The 20188-nt window shown below is 43.1% G+C and overlaps 1 protein-coding gene across 1 annotated transcript in view; it reads left to right on the plus strand.

The window, feature by feature from the left end:
• The window catches only part of rreb1a (ras responsive element binding protein 1a), a 34101-nt gene that overhangs the window by 1340 nt on the left and 12573 nt on the right, over positions 1-20188 (plus strand). Inside the window, exons 2-3 of the mRNA XM_077509460.1 lie at positions 15336-15387; positions 19998-20108. Coding sequence (XP_077365586.1) covers positions 20000-20108 — 109 coding nt within the window. The 5' untranslated portion in view covers positions 15336-15387; positions 19998-19999. The remainder of the gene's footprint in view (positions 1-15335; positions 15388-19997; positions 20109-20188) is intronic.

The raw sequence follows: 20188 nt of genomic DNA on the forward strand, positions 1-20188 counted from the left end.
GCGGGCTCGGCTTCCGGTCTCATCGTAGCTAACAGCTGCTAGCTGCACACTGGTGCTGTGACCTTGCCCAGACAAATTTATCAAGAAAGTGAGCCTCGTTGTCGTGTAAAATTCGTCGACGCGACGGCCAGCCGTCGAATGTCGCCGCGGGGGGCGGAAAGCGTCGCTTTTGTGGTGCTTTGCTCACTTTTTCGACGCCTTTTCGACACTTTTTAGCGTCGCCGTTTACGTGACGCCTGTTGCATCCTCCCCTTCCCCCCCTCTGCGCCCCCCAACCATCTCATATACGCGCACGCGCACAGCTTCCTAGTTGAATTTCCACGTTGTTTCACTCGTGCACGTCACTCTTTAAAGCATCTTGACCGCGGCTAGCTCGTTAGCCGCTTAGCTTAGCTTAGCATTGCGCGGAGGAGGATGCTGGCCGTGTGTGAGGCGTCATGACGTCGCCGCTTGTGTCTTATCTGCCTGAGTCAATGATTGACAGCTGCTCGAAGTTGAGGAGGGCTGTTGCGACCGCCTTCGGTAACTTTGCACTTAACTTGTTACTACAGACACCGACGTGATGCTTGTTGCACAACGTGACGTCACGTCGAACAACCGTAAAAGTTGTGTAATTAACAAGTTTTGTTGGATGGACCTCTGTTAGTTAATGTTTGTGTGCGTGTGTGGTGCTGTGACGTGATGATGTTGAAGATGGTGACAGATGAAGGTCAAATGATAACAAAAACAGGTTTAAAATGACACAAGATAACAACATATAATAGTCACAAGTCCGCTAATTGTCATCGTAAATGGTGGTGATTGTCTTAAAGTGAGGATACAAACTAATACAGTGGTAGAACGTCGTCCAGTGATCATAACTGTTAGAAACCTTGTCATTTTTTTGAAAAAAAATACAATAAATATGGATGCTAACACAAATAAAAGTATGCAATTCTGCCAAAATATGTTAAAAGCCTTCTAAAACTACATTGAGAACCATCCAAAAGGTTTCTGAAGATGTTAAAGCATGTGAATGGCCTAGAAGTCTTTTAGCTATGTCACAAAACTGCATTAAGTCATCCTCTGATCACGATTTTAAAGGGAAAAAAAACTTTGTAGAAGTCTTCTACTTGTATTAATAAATGTTGAGTTCTTCCATGATGCGAAAATTTGTTTAAAACACTCTAGAAGTCATCCACTGATGTACAACACATTGAGATGCTCCTAGAATTCTTCCGCTAATGCTAACATTATTAGCTTTCAAGTGAAAGTCATCCAGTGATGCTGAAACATGTTGAGAAACTAAATGTTCCACTTGTGCTAACGTGCATTCAAACCTCCCGGAAGTCTTGTACTGATGCTAACACAAGTTGAACGTGTCTAGAAGTCATCCACTGATGTTAATAAATGTTGAGATGCTTCTAAAATTCTTCCACTAGTGCTATCATGTTAGATCTAGTATTCCAGCGAATACAGTAAAGTCATTCATTGATGCTAACAATGTCAAAAAGATCTCAGAAGTCTTCTACTGACACAATCACACATTTAAACTTTCGAGAAGTCAATTACTGATGTTGAGAGATGTAGACGTTAAAAGAAATATAGTGCATCTAGAATTTTTCTACTGATGCTAACATTATGCATGTTAGCAGTCAAGTGAAAAAAGTCATCCACTGATGCCAAAACTTGTTACAAGCTTTCTATAAGTTATCCGCTGATGCAAGTAGATGTTGAGATGCTTCTAGAAATCTTCTACTGATGATAACATGTTAGCCCTCCATTGAAGCTCTGATGCTAATGCACGTTGAGCTGTTCCTAGAAGTTTTTTTACTGAAGCTATTTTTTTTTAAATCAACTTTAAAAATTTTACTCATGCTAACCCTTCTAGAATTCAACTGATTCTAAAATGTGTGTAAAAAAAAAAAAAGAAAATTGTAGAAATCGTCAAATAATGTTGCCCCACATTGAAATGCTTGTGGATTTCTTCCACTGATGCTAACATGTTAGCTTTCCAGTGAAGAAAGTCCAGGCAGTTACGTTTCACCGCAGGCTGATGCGCATCTCCGCCTCTCACCGTCTAACTGGCCCGTCCACTGTTGTGTGCGCGTGCATATGTGTGTGCGTGCGCTCTTCGGCTCTTTTCACATGCGCACGTGTGGGAGGGAGGAGCGCCAATCAAACATCAAAGCGCTGGGAATTCCTGGGTGCCATGGCAACCGGAGGATGCTTCCTCCTGACTGGCCGAGAGGCGGGCCTCGCCATCATGTCGTCCAACATGCGTCGGGCACAAAGGGCGTCTTGTGCGCCGCCGCCTCCTCCTCCTGCATTGTGAGCGCGCACGCACGCACGGCCTGCAGCCATGTTTGCGCGACCACAGAGGCTGCTCGTGCTGGTGGCGCTTCATTTGAAAAACTCCGCTTTTGATGATTGTGTTACGTTGACATAATCTTTCAAGTCGTCTAACAATTGAAATGTTCAATGTGAATGACGAGATGCTATCAGAAGTGGTGGCAACGTTTTGTTTAGACCGCGCCCACACATGCTTAGACATGCATCCGTCTATTTTCTGTAGTGCCGATCCCAGCTGATTTTAGGTGTGAAGCGGGGTACACTCTGGATTGTGGCTCACGCTCATATTCAAACTGAAGGTCCCTTTAATGAAGAACATGCTAACTCCACACAGGAAGGCTAACAGTAAGTTTAATAATCATTTAATCTCGCAATTATAAAAAAAATCCATCCTTCTAGTGAAAGACAGGACGTACAGAAAATTGATTGATTGATTGGTTTAGTTCCTGGCTTGGTCCATAAAACCCATCAGAAAAGCTGCAAAAAACATTGTTCCCCAAGTAAAAGCAAATGATTGCAAATCCCAATCTAGTGATTTGGGAGTCGGGAATGATGAATGATTGCCAACGCGTCCTGACTCCCTAATCACTGCAAAGGAATGTTCAGAAGACATTGTAACGGTTTCCGTGGGTTAGTTGATTAAATCGATTAATTATTTCACCTCTAATTGCAACCCTGAAAAGCCAATTTTTACATCAGTTTGAAGTTTGAATATATGATGTAACAATGATACACTGCCCCCTCTTGTAGTGTGGATTAAAACACTTGCAGTCAATTATTTGTTACACTGCTTTGTGTGTGTGTGTGTGTGTGTGTGTGTGTGTGTGTGTGTGTGTGTGTGTGTGTGTGTGTGTGCGTGCGTTAATAGAGTTTCAGTGGGATGTGTATGTGTCAGTGGGGACTAAAGTCAAGCAGCTAATTAAAAGCTTTCATGGTCCCTCTGAGACGCTCGCTGTCTCCACATTAACCTCATGTTACACACACACACGCAGTGATCCACTTTGAGTCACGTGAGTGTGCCGAAAAGCTCTTTGTCAACTTTTGCTGGTCTTTTTTGAAAGCTGCTGACAAACGTAGGAAAGAAAGCCGTGTTGATGCGAGCCGCCGCTGGTGTCTCGTTGTGCGCATGACACTATTTATAGAGGCGCCTTTTTTTAGATAAGATTAGGTTTCACCCAGTCCCCCCCACCCTGCCCCCACCATCCCCCCAGCGGATGAGGGAAGATGGCGACGAGGGAGGGGAAGAGATAAATGCAAGGTGCAGGCCAAAGTTGAAGAAAGCACAAATCACTTCCTGCATCCATGCGCTTCAAACTTGCCGGCCTGTGTGAGTGTTGCAGACAATGAGGTGGGGAGGAGGAGTTGGGGGTTATGTAGATGGGTGGGGCTCTTCAAGTGTGACACCGCAGAGCAAATGGCTCACTCGCTAGTGTCTTTTTTTTTCTTCCCCCCCTTCTTTAACGCATTGCTCCGCCTCGCAGTCTCAAGTCTTTTTCACTGACCCATCACGTTAGCCTCATGTTGTCACGGCAACAGGTGATGGAATCATCCATTTGGAACCCTGGAGAACTCTCCCTCTGATACTAACTCATTAAGAAGCTTTCCAGAATAAAACATACTACAAACCTTCTAGAAGTGGCCAACAAAAAACATGCAAAACGTGTTAAAAACCTCATTGAATTCTTCAACTGATGCTAAAGAACATTAAAAACCTTTTATAAACGACTCAATTTCCTTGATCTACTTTTTAAATGGGAACACAAGGTCCGCCTCTTCCTGTTTCCCTCTTCAACTTTCTCCTCCTCCTCATCAACTTTGTGATGCAGTGACATGCGTGAGAGATTGGGAAAGTTCTGGTGCTTCTGTGGCTGTGCTGGAAACCCCTCCCTATACACTAGCTTAGATGGAGACAGAGATACATAAATAGTTTGATACTTTATTCATCCCGTGAGGGAAATTGGAGTGCCACGGCAGCAGTAGACACAGTTCTGAACTTAATGCACATGTGAATAAATAACGGAACAAGCCTACTGTGAAGAGAGATAAGTATGTGAGCAGCATTTGGAGAAATGAAAGGAAAAGTGAAATTGCAATCTAAGCAGGAAGAGAACATTTCATTAGGTGGCCTTTTTGTTGTGCTGTAAAACTTGGAACAACTCTGGTCACTAGAAAAGCAACACATCCCAAGATGTATTGCGCCCACACGCAGATAAGTGACAGTGGTCAATATGGCCGCCATCCGTAAAACAAACACATCAACTTGAGCTGCCCCCCTCCCCTCCCCGTCCACTCTGGCATTCTTTCACAGCTCGGACTTTGTCCCGGCGGTAAATACGTCTTGATTTGCCGCGGCGGGAGGTGGGCAGTCCTCGCCTGGGCGCGTATCAGAGCCGCTTATCAACCCCCAGCGCCGGGCCACGCCCGACCTCGACGGGTGAGCCTGCGGCGCGTCAGGCATCCTGCGCAACAGGTCGGACATCCACGCGGTGCCTCAACACGCTGGCGCAGGAAGTCGATCCACTCGGCTCGGAGGAGTAGCAAAGAGTTAAAGCGCTGCTCAAGTAGCAGCCGGCTCCCCGCTCCTCCCCCGCCAGCCGCTGCTGACTAAACACTTTTGGCAGCTGGCTGCTGACGGAGGAGAAGGAGGAGACGGAGACAAGTGAGATGGTTACTTGATTCCAAGTGAAATTGTCCCAACAGCAACAGCAACACATTGAAGCGCAACATTTTGCAGGGAGTTAGATTGAAATGTCAACAAAGTGAAACTGCATGTTTCTTGCAATTTGCTAAGTAATGCATATCAAACATCAAATTATACTACTGTAGCGTTTGAAGTGTAGGTTCACACTTTTTTTTTTTTTTTTTTTTTTTTTTTTTTAAGAGACCGATTATTGGCCTGTCCAACATTTTGACGAATATCGACATAGGCCTTTTTGAAGAATCATATAGACGATAATAGATCAATTTAAAATCATGTTAACTTCAAGGAATTTTATTTACATTTTCAGTTCACTTCATAATATGAATAATAAAACGAGATGTTGCTGACCCTGGTAACCCTCTGCACCTTCTGTTTTTGTTTCAAATGAAATCCAAGATAAGTAAAACATAAGTAACATTTCAGATATTTTAATTTTTGGAAAACTTTATTTACTGTAGACAATAAATAGTGAGCTATTTCCTTGTTTGTATTTAACTTTTTAAAACATACTGTTGACCCTGGGAGGTCCCTGAACGTCTTCTTAGAATTTTAAATCAAAGATGTTTATTGTGTAAGATTAAAACAAAAACTCCCAATATTTTGCAAATCAGAAGTTATAAACATGTGCTTAACTCAATTCACTGCCAGTCATTATAGAAAATGTTTACATTTCCAATACTCACGTGATATTCCATTCAATAATTATATATAAACCGAATCTACCAAATAACAGAATAGACTCCCTACTTTTTGTCCCGTCCCGTTCTTTTATAATTGACAGCAGAAAAATGTAGGTTTGCCAAAATACAGCCATTTCTCCCATGGACTCTGAAACTGTGTTTATTTCCTATAAAATGGGGCAATGATGTCATCTACCGGTGGTTGGGCATCAGTAAAGTTGTTTCCAAGTTTGATATTTACAGTGGAGCATGCTCAGATTCGCCCCCATTTAGCACCGCTCTAAAAAATACAATTGACAAGTATACTTGTCAATTGTATTTTTTAGAGCGAGGATAAAAGGGGGATAATCTGATTAAAAAAAAAACGAGACCGAATGGAATGAACAAACTGAAACTGTTGAACTGAACGGTTTTGACTAGGGATGCACGATAATATCGGTGGCCGATAATTATCGGCAATTATCGACCAATTTGATTTCATACAGATAAACCAGATAATAAAGAAATCCAGCAATAATTATAGACATGCCACGTTGGTCCAGCTGTTGTGGTTGTGGCTCATATCAATAAAATTCAGCTTCATGGTGCTTTACATACATTGAAACATTGTGCAAAGTTTATACAATGTTTCAATGTATTTGATAGACTTGTAGTAGGACTCAAAAGTATATTTGTATTCAAGTTATTTTTGCAAACAATTATCGTCTTATCGGTTATCAACATCGGCACTTCTAAATTACTGGTTTATCAGTATCGGTTGAAAATAGCATTATCGTGCATTCCTAGTTTTGACGGTTTTCAAAAAAACGTTCCAGCCCTAATATATTCGTATACATGTATGTATGCATATGTCACGTGACATGTCTCTTCCTCACGTGTGCTACCCTGACACCGGACTGGCAAATTAGCATTGGGGCTAATGAGATTAAGGAAGCGTGGAGGGAGGGGTTGAATAGCAGAAGTGATCCAATGACAGCTTGCGCCCATGCGGTTCAATTTTACTATTGATTGATTGGATATTTTGTGTGTGATTGCAAACTCGTGTGTCACTTGTTGAATGTGTCGTTGTACTTAAGTAGCCTAAACCTTATTATACACGCTAATCTCACACACGTATGCAGGTGACATCATAGATTAACAAACACACACACACACGAGGAGGAATGCATGCACATGCAGCCCCTCCCTCCACTGAAAAGGTACCATTGTTTGTTCTACAAACACAGGACACACCTTGTTACCATGGCAACCGCAGAAAGGGCCAGCATGCCCCCACACTTCTCACACACACTGATGCTTACAATTCCTACTTAACAGTCACTATATAATAATTTGTTTATAGTGGATTTCGATAGTTTCTAAAAAGTGCAATTGCAGTCATTGGAGAGCCGGGATTAACGATTGATGTTTCCGAAATATCCGTCCTTCCCAATGCCCTATTTTTATCTGGTGGACTTTGTAATTCAGTCATCATCAGAAGCGGTCGACTAGCCACAAATTGTACTAGAGTACTGTTACTTTAGAAAAAAAGCAAAATTCCTAATAAATCCTGAGATTATTACGAATGTGATTTATGCTTATTTTCATAATAGATTAATCCCGTGATTATTTTTTTTCAATTGATGAATCAGATTTAAATAAAAAAAAACAAAAAACTTTTTTTTATTTCTCAATTATCTCCATTTTTTTATTCAAATAAAGGTATCCCTCCCAGCATATAAATCAAGAATGGTTCAAATCAAGTAAAAAAAACAAAAAAAAACCCAAACATTTATTTTTATTTATTATTATTATTATTATTATTATTATTATTATTATTATTATTATTATATATATATATATATATATATATATATATATATATATATATATATATATATATATATATATATATATATATATATATATATATATAATTTTATTCTTGACTTTCTGGCACCAAAAATTGTAAATCGGCCCCAATTTGCGATCACTACAAATTGATGGTGCAGAAGTGCAGTTTGCGTTCCCACAACATCACGTCAGAAACTCGGCAAAGTAAAAGCAGAAGTTTGCAAAAGTCTTCTTTCCAGCCCTGTAATTGTCAGGAAGTTAAAACAAGACCTGCAAACGATGACTCGATTGATTGCTGCACTTCTTAACCAGCTCGTGTGTTGTGTGTGATGCGGCGTGTCGATGTCACGATGGCGATCGTCATCACGCCTCGTGATGACACGCACTCGCACTTGCTGACATCGCCTCTTCCAGTCATGTCACAAAGTCCGCCGGAATCGGACGTCTTCGTGTGGTCCCCCTCGAACCCCCCCCAACTAACAACGCCTCCATCATGTGACACCACCGATTATTGACAGGAGCATGTGACATATTTCATCTCAGGCGCTCTTATTTGGAACTTATGTTCATAAGTACGTTTGCGGTGGCGTGAGTGGGACAAAGGGGGTCGTCGTGTGTGTGGTGTGTGCGCGCAAGTTAGACTGGGTGTGGTCTTAGGTGTGTATTGCTGTAGGCACGACCATCAAACTCCATTCAACTTTTTGTCTAAATTACAATAACCCTCCCTTGGGAAAGTCTCACTCACACACACACACACACACACACACAGAGGTAAACCTGTGCGTGTGTGTGCGTGCGTTGCCTAGAGGCGCACACACAAAAGAGGCTTTCTCACTTAACTGAAACCTGGTCTGCGACCACGCCCCAACACACGCGCACACACCGAGGCCAGTTGCAATGCACCCAATTTAAAATGGACGCATCCTCCTTGGTAACTTCTCGCGACTATCCTGGCTGATGCTGCCAGCAGCGTATTGTGGGTAATGTAGTTGAGTGCCTTGTTCGGGTAGGGGGAGGGGGTACGGAAAGAGAAGAAGAAAACTCGGCCCACAAAGAGTCCCCCCGCTGCTTCCTGCTTCCTCTCCAGACAGGAAGTGAAGGATGCGAGCGTGTTGTTTCAGCATCTCTGCGGCGCTGATAAGCGACGTCGTCACTCTGACTTTGTCGATGTGTGCGTGTGGGTCTGTATGCTGTTTGCTTGGTCGGACATGTACGAAAGGCTGTCATGTCAAAGCGCCTGCGTTTTATGACACTCTGGGGGCGGGGCTAGCTGGGTGATTGACAAGTGTATTGTCTTGTCTTGTTGTAGTCCCCAACATTGCTGCAAAATAATTGACGATTGGCGAGATGGAGTGTGTGTTGATAGGGAAATTTCCTACAGAAATCTCACTTGAAACAAATTTGAGATTCTTATCATGGCCAGCGAGTCGTCTAGAAGAGAATTAAGTAATGATTATTAAGACGTCATCAATTGACAGTGCAGTAAATACAAATGCATGTTTTTATCATCTATGCATATATTAGGGATTCACTTAGTGGTTTGGTCCGTAACATCCATCAGAAAGTGAGCAAACATATTTACTGCTGAGAGACTGAAATGTGAATAATTTGGACAAGTTAAGTAGGGATGCTTGATACCACTTTTTTTCAGACCGATACCAGTACGAATACTCAACTTTAAAGTGATACTTCACTTATTTTTCACTTTATAGCAATAAAAAGTTAATATTTTGTCTGTAATTAATTTGATACTTTCATTATTTTTCACATACAAGTAGTACCTTTTAAAAACACATTTTGCAACTTGCTGTCGACTGAAAATGACATCACAAGGGCTCGGGTAACCAATCACAGCTCACCTGTTTTCTAGATTTGGTCATGTGACATTCACATGAACCTTACCTGAGCCCTTGTGATGTCAGTCGACAGCAAGTTGCAAGATGTGTTTTTAAAGGTACTAATTGTATTTAAAAAAATTATGAAAATATCAAATTTATTATAGGCAAAATATTAATGTTTGACTGCAAAAATAGTTAAATAAGTAAAGTATCCCTTTAAATAGTTACTACCAAGTACCAATACCACTAGTATTTTTGACAGAAAATTTCCCCAAATAAACAATGACTCTTCAATTTGAAGAAAGGCATATATATCCCAATATAGCATTTTTTCCTTAAAATTGCATGAAATTATTGGAAAATCTCTAGCTCTTAATCGTAAAACGGCTCGGCTCGAACAGCAGTACCTGGTATCAGTACTCACCCAGCCCCAATTTTAAGGTAAACAAGGTCTCAAAACGATGTATCACTAATTTAAATTTAATAAACTAATTAATTAGTTGTTGATAAAAATCAATCAGTTATTAACTTATTTCACTTGTATTTTATTAGGAAAAACTGTTTTGATGTTCAGCACCAAGGGAAAAGGCATGGAAATAGTTGTGGAAATAGTTTTGCATTTTTCCTTTTTTTAATAGATTTTTAGGCGGCACGGTAGTCGAGTGGTTAGCACGTCCGCTTCCCAGTTCTGAGGTCTCCGGTTCGAGTCCAGGCTCGGACCTTCCTGGGTGGAGTTTGCATGTTCTCCCCGTGCCCGCGTGGGTCTTCTCCGGGTACTCCGGTCTCCTCCCACATTCCAAAGACATGCATGGCAGGTTAATTGGGCGCTCCGAATTGTCCCTAGGTGTGCGTGTGAGTGTGGATGGTTGTTCGTCTCTGTGTGCCCTGCGATTGGTTGGCAACCAGTCCAGGGTGTCCCCCGCCTACTGCCCAGAGCCAGCTGAGATAGGCGCCAGCAGCCCCCGCGACCCTTGTGAGGAATAAGCGGTCAAGAAAATGGATGGCTGGATAATAGATTTTTAGTCAGCTGTATTATCAAAAAATCTTGCGAGTGAGTGAACGTCAATTTTGACACAATCGTCACTACAAAGTGTCCCCCCCCCCCCCCCCCCCCCAACTATCTAGGTCCGCTACATATAACCATCTTAGTGTAGCGCATGGGTCCGTGTACTTTTTGGCCATTCGTTTTTCCTTCTGAAGCAAGGACACGGAAAACGGGAAACAAACCGATTTCCGTTTTATTTTTTTTATTTTTTTTATTTATATGAACAAATAACGGGAAACGAGTCGTCTCCCGTTTTTGTTGAAATAAAAATGAAAATGAAAAACGGGAAACGAGCCTTATCCGATGTTCTATTATGTGTTTATTTAGCACAAATCGGGAAATGAAATGTGGCCATAAACCCTTTTTCGCAAGCTGGTTTCTCTTTGACTGGAAGCCGTTCATCTTTTGCGGCACGTCACGAGCTGCTGCTACAGTGGAAGCTTGCTGCCCCCTAGTGTCTATTTCAAGGCCTCTGACAGACAATGATCTGAGAGCCACCTTCGGACATTTCTCTCTGAAAGTCCTCTTATAGGGCCAAATTGGCTACACAGATGTGTAGCGATTTCACTAGACGTCATGCCGTTATTTTTCATTTCCACTATCAAGTTGTGATAGCCATCTAAAGCCATGTTTGGAAGTCCCGAAGAATAGGCGCCCTCATCCCTCCATCCTCCAAATAGACACTAGGGGGCAGCAAGCTGCTACTGCAGCAGCCGCAAAAGATGAACGGCTTCCGGGTCAAGGAGAAACCAGCTTGCGAAAAACGGTTTACGGCCACATTTCATTTCCCGATTTGTGCTAAATAAACACATAATAGAACATCGGATAAGGCTCGGGCTCGTTTCCCGTTTTTCGTTTTTCATTTTTATTTCAACAAAAACGGGAGACGACTCGTTTCCCGTTATTTGTTCATATACAGTGTTCCCTCGTTTTCCGCTGGGGTTAGGTTCCAAAAAATACCCGCAATAAATGAAATCCGCGAAGTAGTTAGCTTTATGTTTTACAATTCTTATAAATGTTTTAAGGCTCTAAAATCCCCTACCACACAATTTAGACACTTTTCTCATTGAGGCATTTACATGTTCTCACATTTCTCTCTTGTTCAAACATTGATAATGTTCAAAATGTCATAAATTTTATAAAATAGGTATATTACTGCAATAAAATATGCAAAATTGCACTTAAAAAAAAATCCGCGATACAGCGAGACCGCGAAAAGTGAACCGCGTTATAGCGAGGGAAGACTGTACATCAAAACGGAAATCGGTTTGTTTCCCGTTTTCCGTGTCCTTGCTTCAGAAGGAAAAACGAATGGCCGAAAAGTACATGGACCCGCATGGCAATGAGTGAATGATTCCCAGCATTGCCGCGCACACGTACACACAGACACACACCCGCTTGCGGTGGCCCGATACTGGATGGGAGTGTAGCCGGCATCGTGCGCCGCGATTGGCCAACAGCGTGGCCTCGTACTTTGGCCTCTCGCGGCCACTGGCAGAAAGAAAAGATGGCAAGCAAACAGTGAGAGGAAGTGAGGATGGAGTAGGAGGGAGGAAGTCGCACCGCGCACGATGGAACTGTACTTAATGTCACATGACCAAACACGTCCTTCATCTTGTTGTTAGCCAGTGTAACAGTTAGCGAGCTTGTGACATCACGGTGACGCTTGACATGTGAGTGACGGCGCCCCCTGCAGACTCATATGTCCGTGTGGACGACAAGATTACACACACGTGCTGATGTGTGCGCGCAGTTGTGCGCACACATGCCGATTGTGCTTGCACATACGCAGGCGGTGTGTTTGTGGCAGCTGTTCAACATGAATGTGTGCCTTGTTGTGCAGCTGCGCTGTGTGCGTATTGATTCAAGATGTCATGAAATGGAAAGCTCTCCTTGTGAAGTTAGGGTTTTATTTTGTTAAAAATAAAGCCACCTATTGGAGTAGTAGGTCAATGATGTTGACAAACATGACAACATTAAAGTGATGGAAGAGACACGCTAGCTTCTGTTAGTGTGTGTGAGATTCTGTTCATGAAATGGAAAGCTCTTACTTTGAAATAAATGATTTCATTTGGATGAAAAAGGTCAGGCATTGGAGTCGGAGGTTTATGATGTTGGCAAGGGTGATGAGGGGACTTGTGAGCATCCCTTAGCATCTGTTAGCGTGCATGGAGGCTGTCCGCGGCACCTGTCGGCGTGCGTGAGAGCAAGACAGCTGCTCTGCACGTCGACATCCCCCGAAAGCCCCCAACCGTCGTGCCATGTGTGCAATGACAGAAGGCCGCACATTGGGCCCAAGTGCACACTGCACACGTGTTGTCATCATACAGGAAGCGACACACCGGCCGCCTCTTGATGATGCTAACGATGACGTCACCGCTGGTCTTTAATGACCAACATTTTGTGATGCCCTTTATCCCCTTGGCCACTTGAAAAGTTGACTTTGTGCTTGTGGCACCGTTGGCAGGGAGAGATGCCTTGTGGGTAAGTGTGCTCTCAGCAGGCAGGTTGCGCATTTGCTATATTCACTCCAACAAAATGTTCGATGCAGCCCCACTAGTCTAAACACAACATTCTAATTAATATTGTGTTTGTGAAATATGAGTGAAATAGCAAAACCCTCCCATTTTTTTTTTCTATCTTAGAGGGCGGCCATTTTCTCGCTTTCTGACGACTGAAAATGGCATCACGGTTGCTCAGGGTTCAGGTTCAATCACGGCTAAGCTTCAGACAACAGGTGAACTTTGATTCTGTTAGGTTTCGTTGTGAAGTTGTGGATGGCAGGGCGTGTAGCGACTATCAGCGTTGCCGTGGGTGATGCTGGGACTTGCATGGGTCTGTCACAGGCAGAGGTGCTGTGGGCGGGGCGTTGCATCAGCCAATCAGGCGCCGCGTTGCTCAGGCGTTGCTCATCTGGTCCGACCAGATTCTTCTCGCCAATTGCATCCCGCCCAGTCGTGACTCGGTTCACACTTGCAGCAGATGATGATGATGATGATGATGATGATGATGATGATTATGGTTATGATTATGCTTATGATAATGAAAGGTCAAAGGTCATGACTTCATCTTTTGGTGCCAGAACTTTTGGTCTATAAAAACAAACCGGAAAAAACCCGATAAGCTTTTTTCCTTCCTTTTTTCATCGTTTCATTTCTCTCGTCCCTTTTTTTTTCTTTACTTCCTCTCATTTCATCTTGCCCTTTTCCCCATCATGCCGTCTTTTCTTTCCTTTTTTCATTTATTTCTCTGCTTTTTTTCTACCTTTTTCCCTCTTTCCTGTTTCCTCTTGTCACTTTTTTCCCTCTTTCTTTATCATGCCTTTTTCTTTCCTTCTTACCCTTTCTTTTTCTTTCATTCCCCTTTCCATCTTCCTTCTCATGCCTTTTTACTTATTTATTTCCCCTCATTTTTCCCTCCTCTTCGTTTCTTCTTAACTTCTTTCCTCCTCCCTTTTGTTCTCTTTCCTCTCGGGTTTCCCGTCCCGTGGATGTGGCATGTCCGTGCTGGCCTCGTGGATCCTAACAACATTCCTAATGTCATCCTGGTACTTCTTCCTTGCAGCATCATGTGATCTGCAAGCATCTGAACACTCAGCAGAGGAACTGTGGGGCTTTGGGGGGGCTTCTGTTGTCATCTATAGACTTTTCCTTACAACAACACTGTGAATGTTGTTTCCTTGCTTTTGGTTTTAGCATCACATGCTATCAAGAAGACTATTACAAGGTGGGGGGCAAGATGAATACGTTCTTCTTTTTGCTCTCGTACTGCTACTGAGAATCAAGTTCAAACTTGTTGCCAGCAGCAGCTTCTCTTGCTCGCGGCTAGCCACTTAGGTGATGCTCAGGCTAAGTAAGCTTTCTCCAACTAGCAGCTAGCCACTTAGTTCAGCGTGAGCATCACCTTTCTCCAGCCAGTGGCTAGAGACTTATCTAAGGCGTGAGGGTCACCTTTCTCCATCTGGTGGCTAGCTGTTTAGCTTAGCGTGAGGGTCACCTTACTCCATCTAGCGGCTAGCCACTTAGCCCAGCGTGAAGATGCCGCTCATGTTTTGTTTTTGTTTTTTTTCATCTTGACGCGCTGTAATTAGCCCGGCGCTAAGCTCTTAATCTCGCTCTCCTCCCCAAATCCATCCTCTCCACTTGCCCTCATCCCTCCATCCTCCATCCCTCCATCCAGATTATCGTCTTTGCCTCCTCCGGTTGGTCGTCTTGACACGGATGAACATCTCCCAACAACGTTGTTGATACGGCTCTCATTCATACCTGAAATGTGTTGTGTACAACAAAATGATCAATAAAGGACTTTTTAGCTTTTAGTTCTACATAGCACCAATCCTGGCAACGCAGCAGGATTGACCGGGTTGTCATTGCATTGCACACAAGACACAGTCAGGATTTCATCCATCCATCCATCCATTTTCTTGACCGCTTATTACTCACGGGGGGTGCTGGAGCCTATCCCAGCCAGCTTCGGGCAGTTGGTGGGGGACACCCTGAACTGGTTGCCAGGCAATCGCAGGGCAAAAATAAAATGCAAGATACTGTAAACGTAGACACTAAGACACACATGCAACAAAAATGCAGCTAAAGTTTAGCATGAAATCTTCCTGTCAAAGTACACAATAAAGCCGCCGCTTTCTCCTTCTGTAGGTTTAAAGAGCCTCCATTTTCAAATTGTGACTCACTAGCGCCACAATATGGTCAGAAGTGCAGCAGCTGGTGTAATTAATAAAGGCCTATGAAAACACATGATAAAAGGAGCACAATTGCACATCAGAGACAATTTGGGGGGGCTCTGATTTAATGTCTTCCTCATTCTAGTAAAACTTCTTCAATGGTCATGCCACGTTTTTATAACTGTGTGTGCGTGTTTTGTACTGACATAATTGTGTGTTGTCCTTGCAGTGTGAGCAGCGGTAGCAGACGGGCATAGAAGAAAGTGAGCGTTTCTTTGGAGGTAAATATTCTTACAAAATGTGGTTTCCCTCCCTCGCCTGCCGCCGTGCTTCTCCCCCCTCACACCCTGACATCATGCCCTCACCCCTCTTGCCTTGCGCTCTGGGGTACATTGGAGTGGCTGGCTCCGCCCCCTCCCTTAAATTCGATTCATTTTTACTGTCGTCATCAGCTTGTTTGGCTCTACTTTCTTTCATTCTTCAGCTTTCATGCTAACCATTATTTTAATAATTGATTTATCTGTTGATTATTTATGTGATGAATTAGAATTTGCTAATTCTGACATTTTGAAGTTCAGCAATTGCTCTAAACGATTACTTGAGTATCGAAATATTTGTTGATTCATTTGATCATGGATTACTTGTTGATTAATCAGTCAATACCTCTACTCTACCTCTACTCTAATACTTAACCTCTACTTAAGACTTCCTTGCATCTCCATCACTGCTTTCAAACTACAATCACGTGTGTGCGTGCGTGTGTGTGTGTGTGTGTGTGTGTTGTACAAGACCTGTGCACAATGAGCGTTAAAAGTATCACTTCCTCTTTGTGGCTTAATAAATTTATATAAGACAAGAAAAGAAGAAATAAAATTTGCACATAATGACAAACATGAGGAAAGATGTCAAAATGGTGTGCAGTAAAAGTGTGTGTGGGTGTGTGTGTGTGTGTGTGCCAAGTGAAGGAATCTGTGAGCTGATTGGCTGACAGCTGGTAGACATTTTCCACACCGGTTGGCTTGGAACCGCCCTTTGCACAGCCCCTTCCCCCACTGTGGTGCTGCCTAGTGGAGCTGACACACGTCTGATGATATCTCAACACTTTATCACGCCGATTCCAAACTCCACTATACATGCACACGCACAAACACACACACACACCAATGTGTAAGCTAGAAAACAAGAAGGAGGCGGAGAGGGAGATGATGCAACGGGGAGGAGGAAAGGAGGAGTTGAGGAAGTTGACGAGGAGATGGCGCAAAAAGAAGACAAACGTGCAGTTTGCATTCTTACAAGTAGAGTGTGCGTATGTGTGTGTCAAGAGAGTGTGAGTGTGGAGGATGGTGGCTGGCAGCTGAGTGTGAGGTGGAAGAAGCAAAACGATCTCCTGTGACTCCTCTTAGTGTCAACTTCCTGTTGCCAGGAGACACAAGCGCTTTCATACATGTCCTCGTCCTACGTTTACTCTTCTTACTACTTACTTACCCATTTTTTTTTTTTTTTTTAATTAACTGGACCATCCAAAACCGACTGCCTCTCAACCAAACTTTGTGTCACACGTTCACAACAACCGCAGCAGTACTAAAGTAAGCAAATAATACAACTGAATGAGCATACAAAATATTCTTCTCCATTCAGTATCTACCATTGCGTCCCTTCATGTTGCCATGTTGCCATGTTGAGTCCGTCTTGTTGCACATGTGAAGCTGTTAGTTGATGAGAGATGAGCAATGTTGAAGTATCCCTACAAGTTGACTTTGCAAAATAGGCAAGCAACTGTAGTTTTCGAACAGCTCAAAGTTCATCCACTACCTAACCACTGGTGTTACTGGGATCAAATTCCTGCTAGCCACCCCAAAATTCTGAAACATTTCTTAACTTATTGTCTCGGTTTAATCGGGTCAGTCCCGTTTGAGCCTTGTGTCCTGTATTTTGCCATCCACATTGTTTAGTCCGATTTTTACGCAGACTCATCCCAGTTTTTAGTCCAGCAAGTCAGCAAGCCAACTGCGTCAGCCATGTTTCTGTCCATCACATAGTTGTCAGTGCGATTCATACGACTAACAGCATCTAATCGATAACGTGTGTTTTCATCATACGGACACTAGAACTACTTCCTGCTTCCCATGTCTAAGAATCATAGAAAATGGAGACGTACAAGCCTAATGCTGCGGTCGCCAGTCAGACCCATATTTCACCCTGTTGCAATGATGCAGTGCGGGACTGGTGTGAGGTAAACGCCACAGCCAGATTCCAATAACTGCTGGGAATGAGCAAAAAAAGTTGGATAATGTGAGTGCATTGACTTGTTCAGTGTTGTTGAACTGTCAACCAAGTCAAGTCAAGATAGCATTTGGCAATAGCTAAAGCAATAACACAGTCAACAGATTGACTAGTGATTTGAATTTATTTCTGCGAAATTGTAGCATCACGCTTTTTCATTTTGAAAATCTCGTCACCCTAAACTGCTCAATATATTTCATCTTCTCTGTCGCAGGTCAAATTTACAAAACAGTTTTATCTTAGCTTAACAAGGACTTTCAGTAAAATGGGATAATTTCCTACACTTGATGACCTCTCATGACAAATTAGGACTTGGGTTGGGACCCGCTCAACTGGATCATAGATGAAGTTCAATGATAAAGATGTCTTTTAAAGCAGCATCAAAGGAGCATACGTTTCACAACGTACTTAGGCCCTGTTTGCATCACATGCTAATGTGGCTAACTTGTTGTTGATGTGTTGCCTGACAACAGGTAGATGGGTCCTAGGTGTTCAGATCAGATGTGATGGAAAAGTTCAAGTTTGAGCAGAGTGAGGCCTGTGCGGCTATTTCCAGGAATGTGAGAAGGAATGTGTGTGTGTATGTGCATGTGTGTGTGTGCCATGTTGTGCAGGATGGGGAGTAAGAAGAAGAAGAAGAAGAAGAAGAAGGAGGAGGAGGACAGTTAAGCAGTCATAAATAGTCAACATATGGTCACCGGATCCTCCCCTCCCCCACGTCTGATGCTAAACTCAGACTGTTAGCTGACACTCGACATCACGCCTTCCAAAGACACGGCGGCTAATCTATATCCACTCATACTGTGCCTACATTACATCAAGAGATGAGAATTACACATTTTGCACTTAAAACAACCACATAGTTTAGCTTTGCAGTCCGTTAGCTTAATGGTCATGCTAGCAGATAATGGGAAACGCTAACAGTAGCGCAAAATAGTATCTATGTGGTGTTACGAGCCATAGAATAATGGACATTTGAACTTAATCTCTGCAACAACACATATTAATAATAATAATCATAATAATAATCATAAAAATGAGTACTCAGATCCATATTTTCTTTATCTTGTGTGAAGAATGATTAATATTAGTGCTGCACTGATGAGCTGATAGAAGTTGACGCCTCAATGAACAAACGGTCTCCTAACAGTATCCGCCTGTCTGTCTTATACTACCCTCAGGTAGCAAAGTTGGGCTCTGCAGAAGGAGCTGCTTTCAGTTGATGCAGTGTGACAAAAAAAAATTGAATTTTATGTATTGCAAGAAATGTCATTAGTGCGTGTTTTTTTATAGAGTGCAGTATCAAATACACAACAGCAATTTTTGTTTTTTGACGGGAGCTGGAATCGATGAACAGTGACAGTGACTCGAGATGCCACGATTGATCATGCTGCTAAATGCTAACTAGTGTGATTGTAGTCATGTATTCTGACATGTCGACAACGATGATGATGATGATGATGATGAACTCACCAAAACTGACTTTTGCGTAACGGCAGCATTTATGCTTTGCATCAAAGAACGTTGAGCTCGGGTGTCAGCGTTTTTTTTCGCGGACCCGACCGACATCTCAAGTGCCTTCAACCATTGGGAAATCCTCTTTTCTTTTGCGCCTCGTCTTCCGCCTGACAAACATGTCGGCTCTCCCGCGTGCTCTCCATCTCCTCTCTTCATCATCATCCTCCTCCTCTTGCAACCATCTGTTGCTGTTCGTTTTCAGCCGGCTGTAAAATCTGCTGCCTGGGCACTTCATCAGCCAATAGTGACACTTTGGTGTGTATGTGTGCGTGTCTGAAGATGAATGATGCTAATGTAAAAAACAATCCTGGGATGCAGCTTTGTGTGTGTGCGCGCGCGCACCTGTTACTGCCTTGTCATGACACAAGCAGGTCAGTGGAAATGCAACACTGACACATACACGCACACACAAAGTGGCAGTTGTCAGCAGTCATCCTAATTTCACTCTCGCTCTCCTCAAACAAGAAGTGGAAACTATGAATGAAAAATAAAATAAATGTACACCCCGTGTATGTGTAAGCTTCTTAAATTGTTCAGTTCATCTAATGTGACCTCTTTGTGTGTGTTTTTTTTTTTCTCTATGCTTATTTTTCTGTTTTGTGTGTGTGTGTGTGTGTGTGGGGGGGATCTCTCAAGCTTTCCAACTCATTTCTACATGGAATGCACGCGCGCGCACACCCGCACACACATGCAGAGCTGGAAGAGGAAGTGGCCGACTCTGGAGAACGTCTTCCTGTGGGGGAAGCTAAACAGGAAATGGTCATCATTTCTTCTCCTCTGCCTCCTCTTGTCGCCAAACTCCAAACTGTGTGCGTGTGTGTTTTGAGCAGACAGGTGTGCCGAGGGTCCGCTTGCAAAATGTCCCCTCTGATCGAGTAGGCTGGCGGCCAAGCATCCATCTGCTGGCCAACAAAACCTGTCACCTCTAACCTGTTCATTGTGACCTTTCAGATGACCTTTGTGCATGACACAACTTTTTTCTTTTTTTTCTGGTCATCAGCACTTGCATGGCTGTCAGAAAGCAGCTTTCACTGATGTCATGTGATGCTCATGTGACGCAAGTGTATTTACTTTGTGTGTGCTTGCACAGATATGGAGAACGCCACAGAGAACCAAGAAGGGGGAGGAGCCAACTCAGTGATGAATGGCAAAGAGGCGGAGCTAGTGGAGGAGATGCTACAGAATAACATCAACATCAAAGGTACAATTACATGATGTGCCTGTTGATTTGTTTGCTTTGTCTTTTTGTCAGGGTGAGTTTTTGTATTTTTTTTTTTTATT

The sequence above is a fragment of the Festucalex cinctus genome, chromosome 20 (genome assembly GCF_051991245.1).
Source record: "Festucalex cinctus isolate MCC-2025b chromosome 20, RoL_Fcin_1.0, whole genome shotgun sequence".
NCBI lineage: Eukaryota > Metazoa > Chordata > Actinopteri > Syngnathiformes > Syngnathidae > Festucalex > Festucalex cinctus.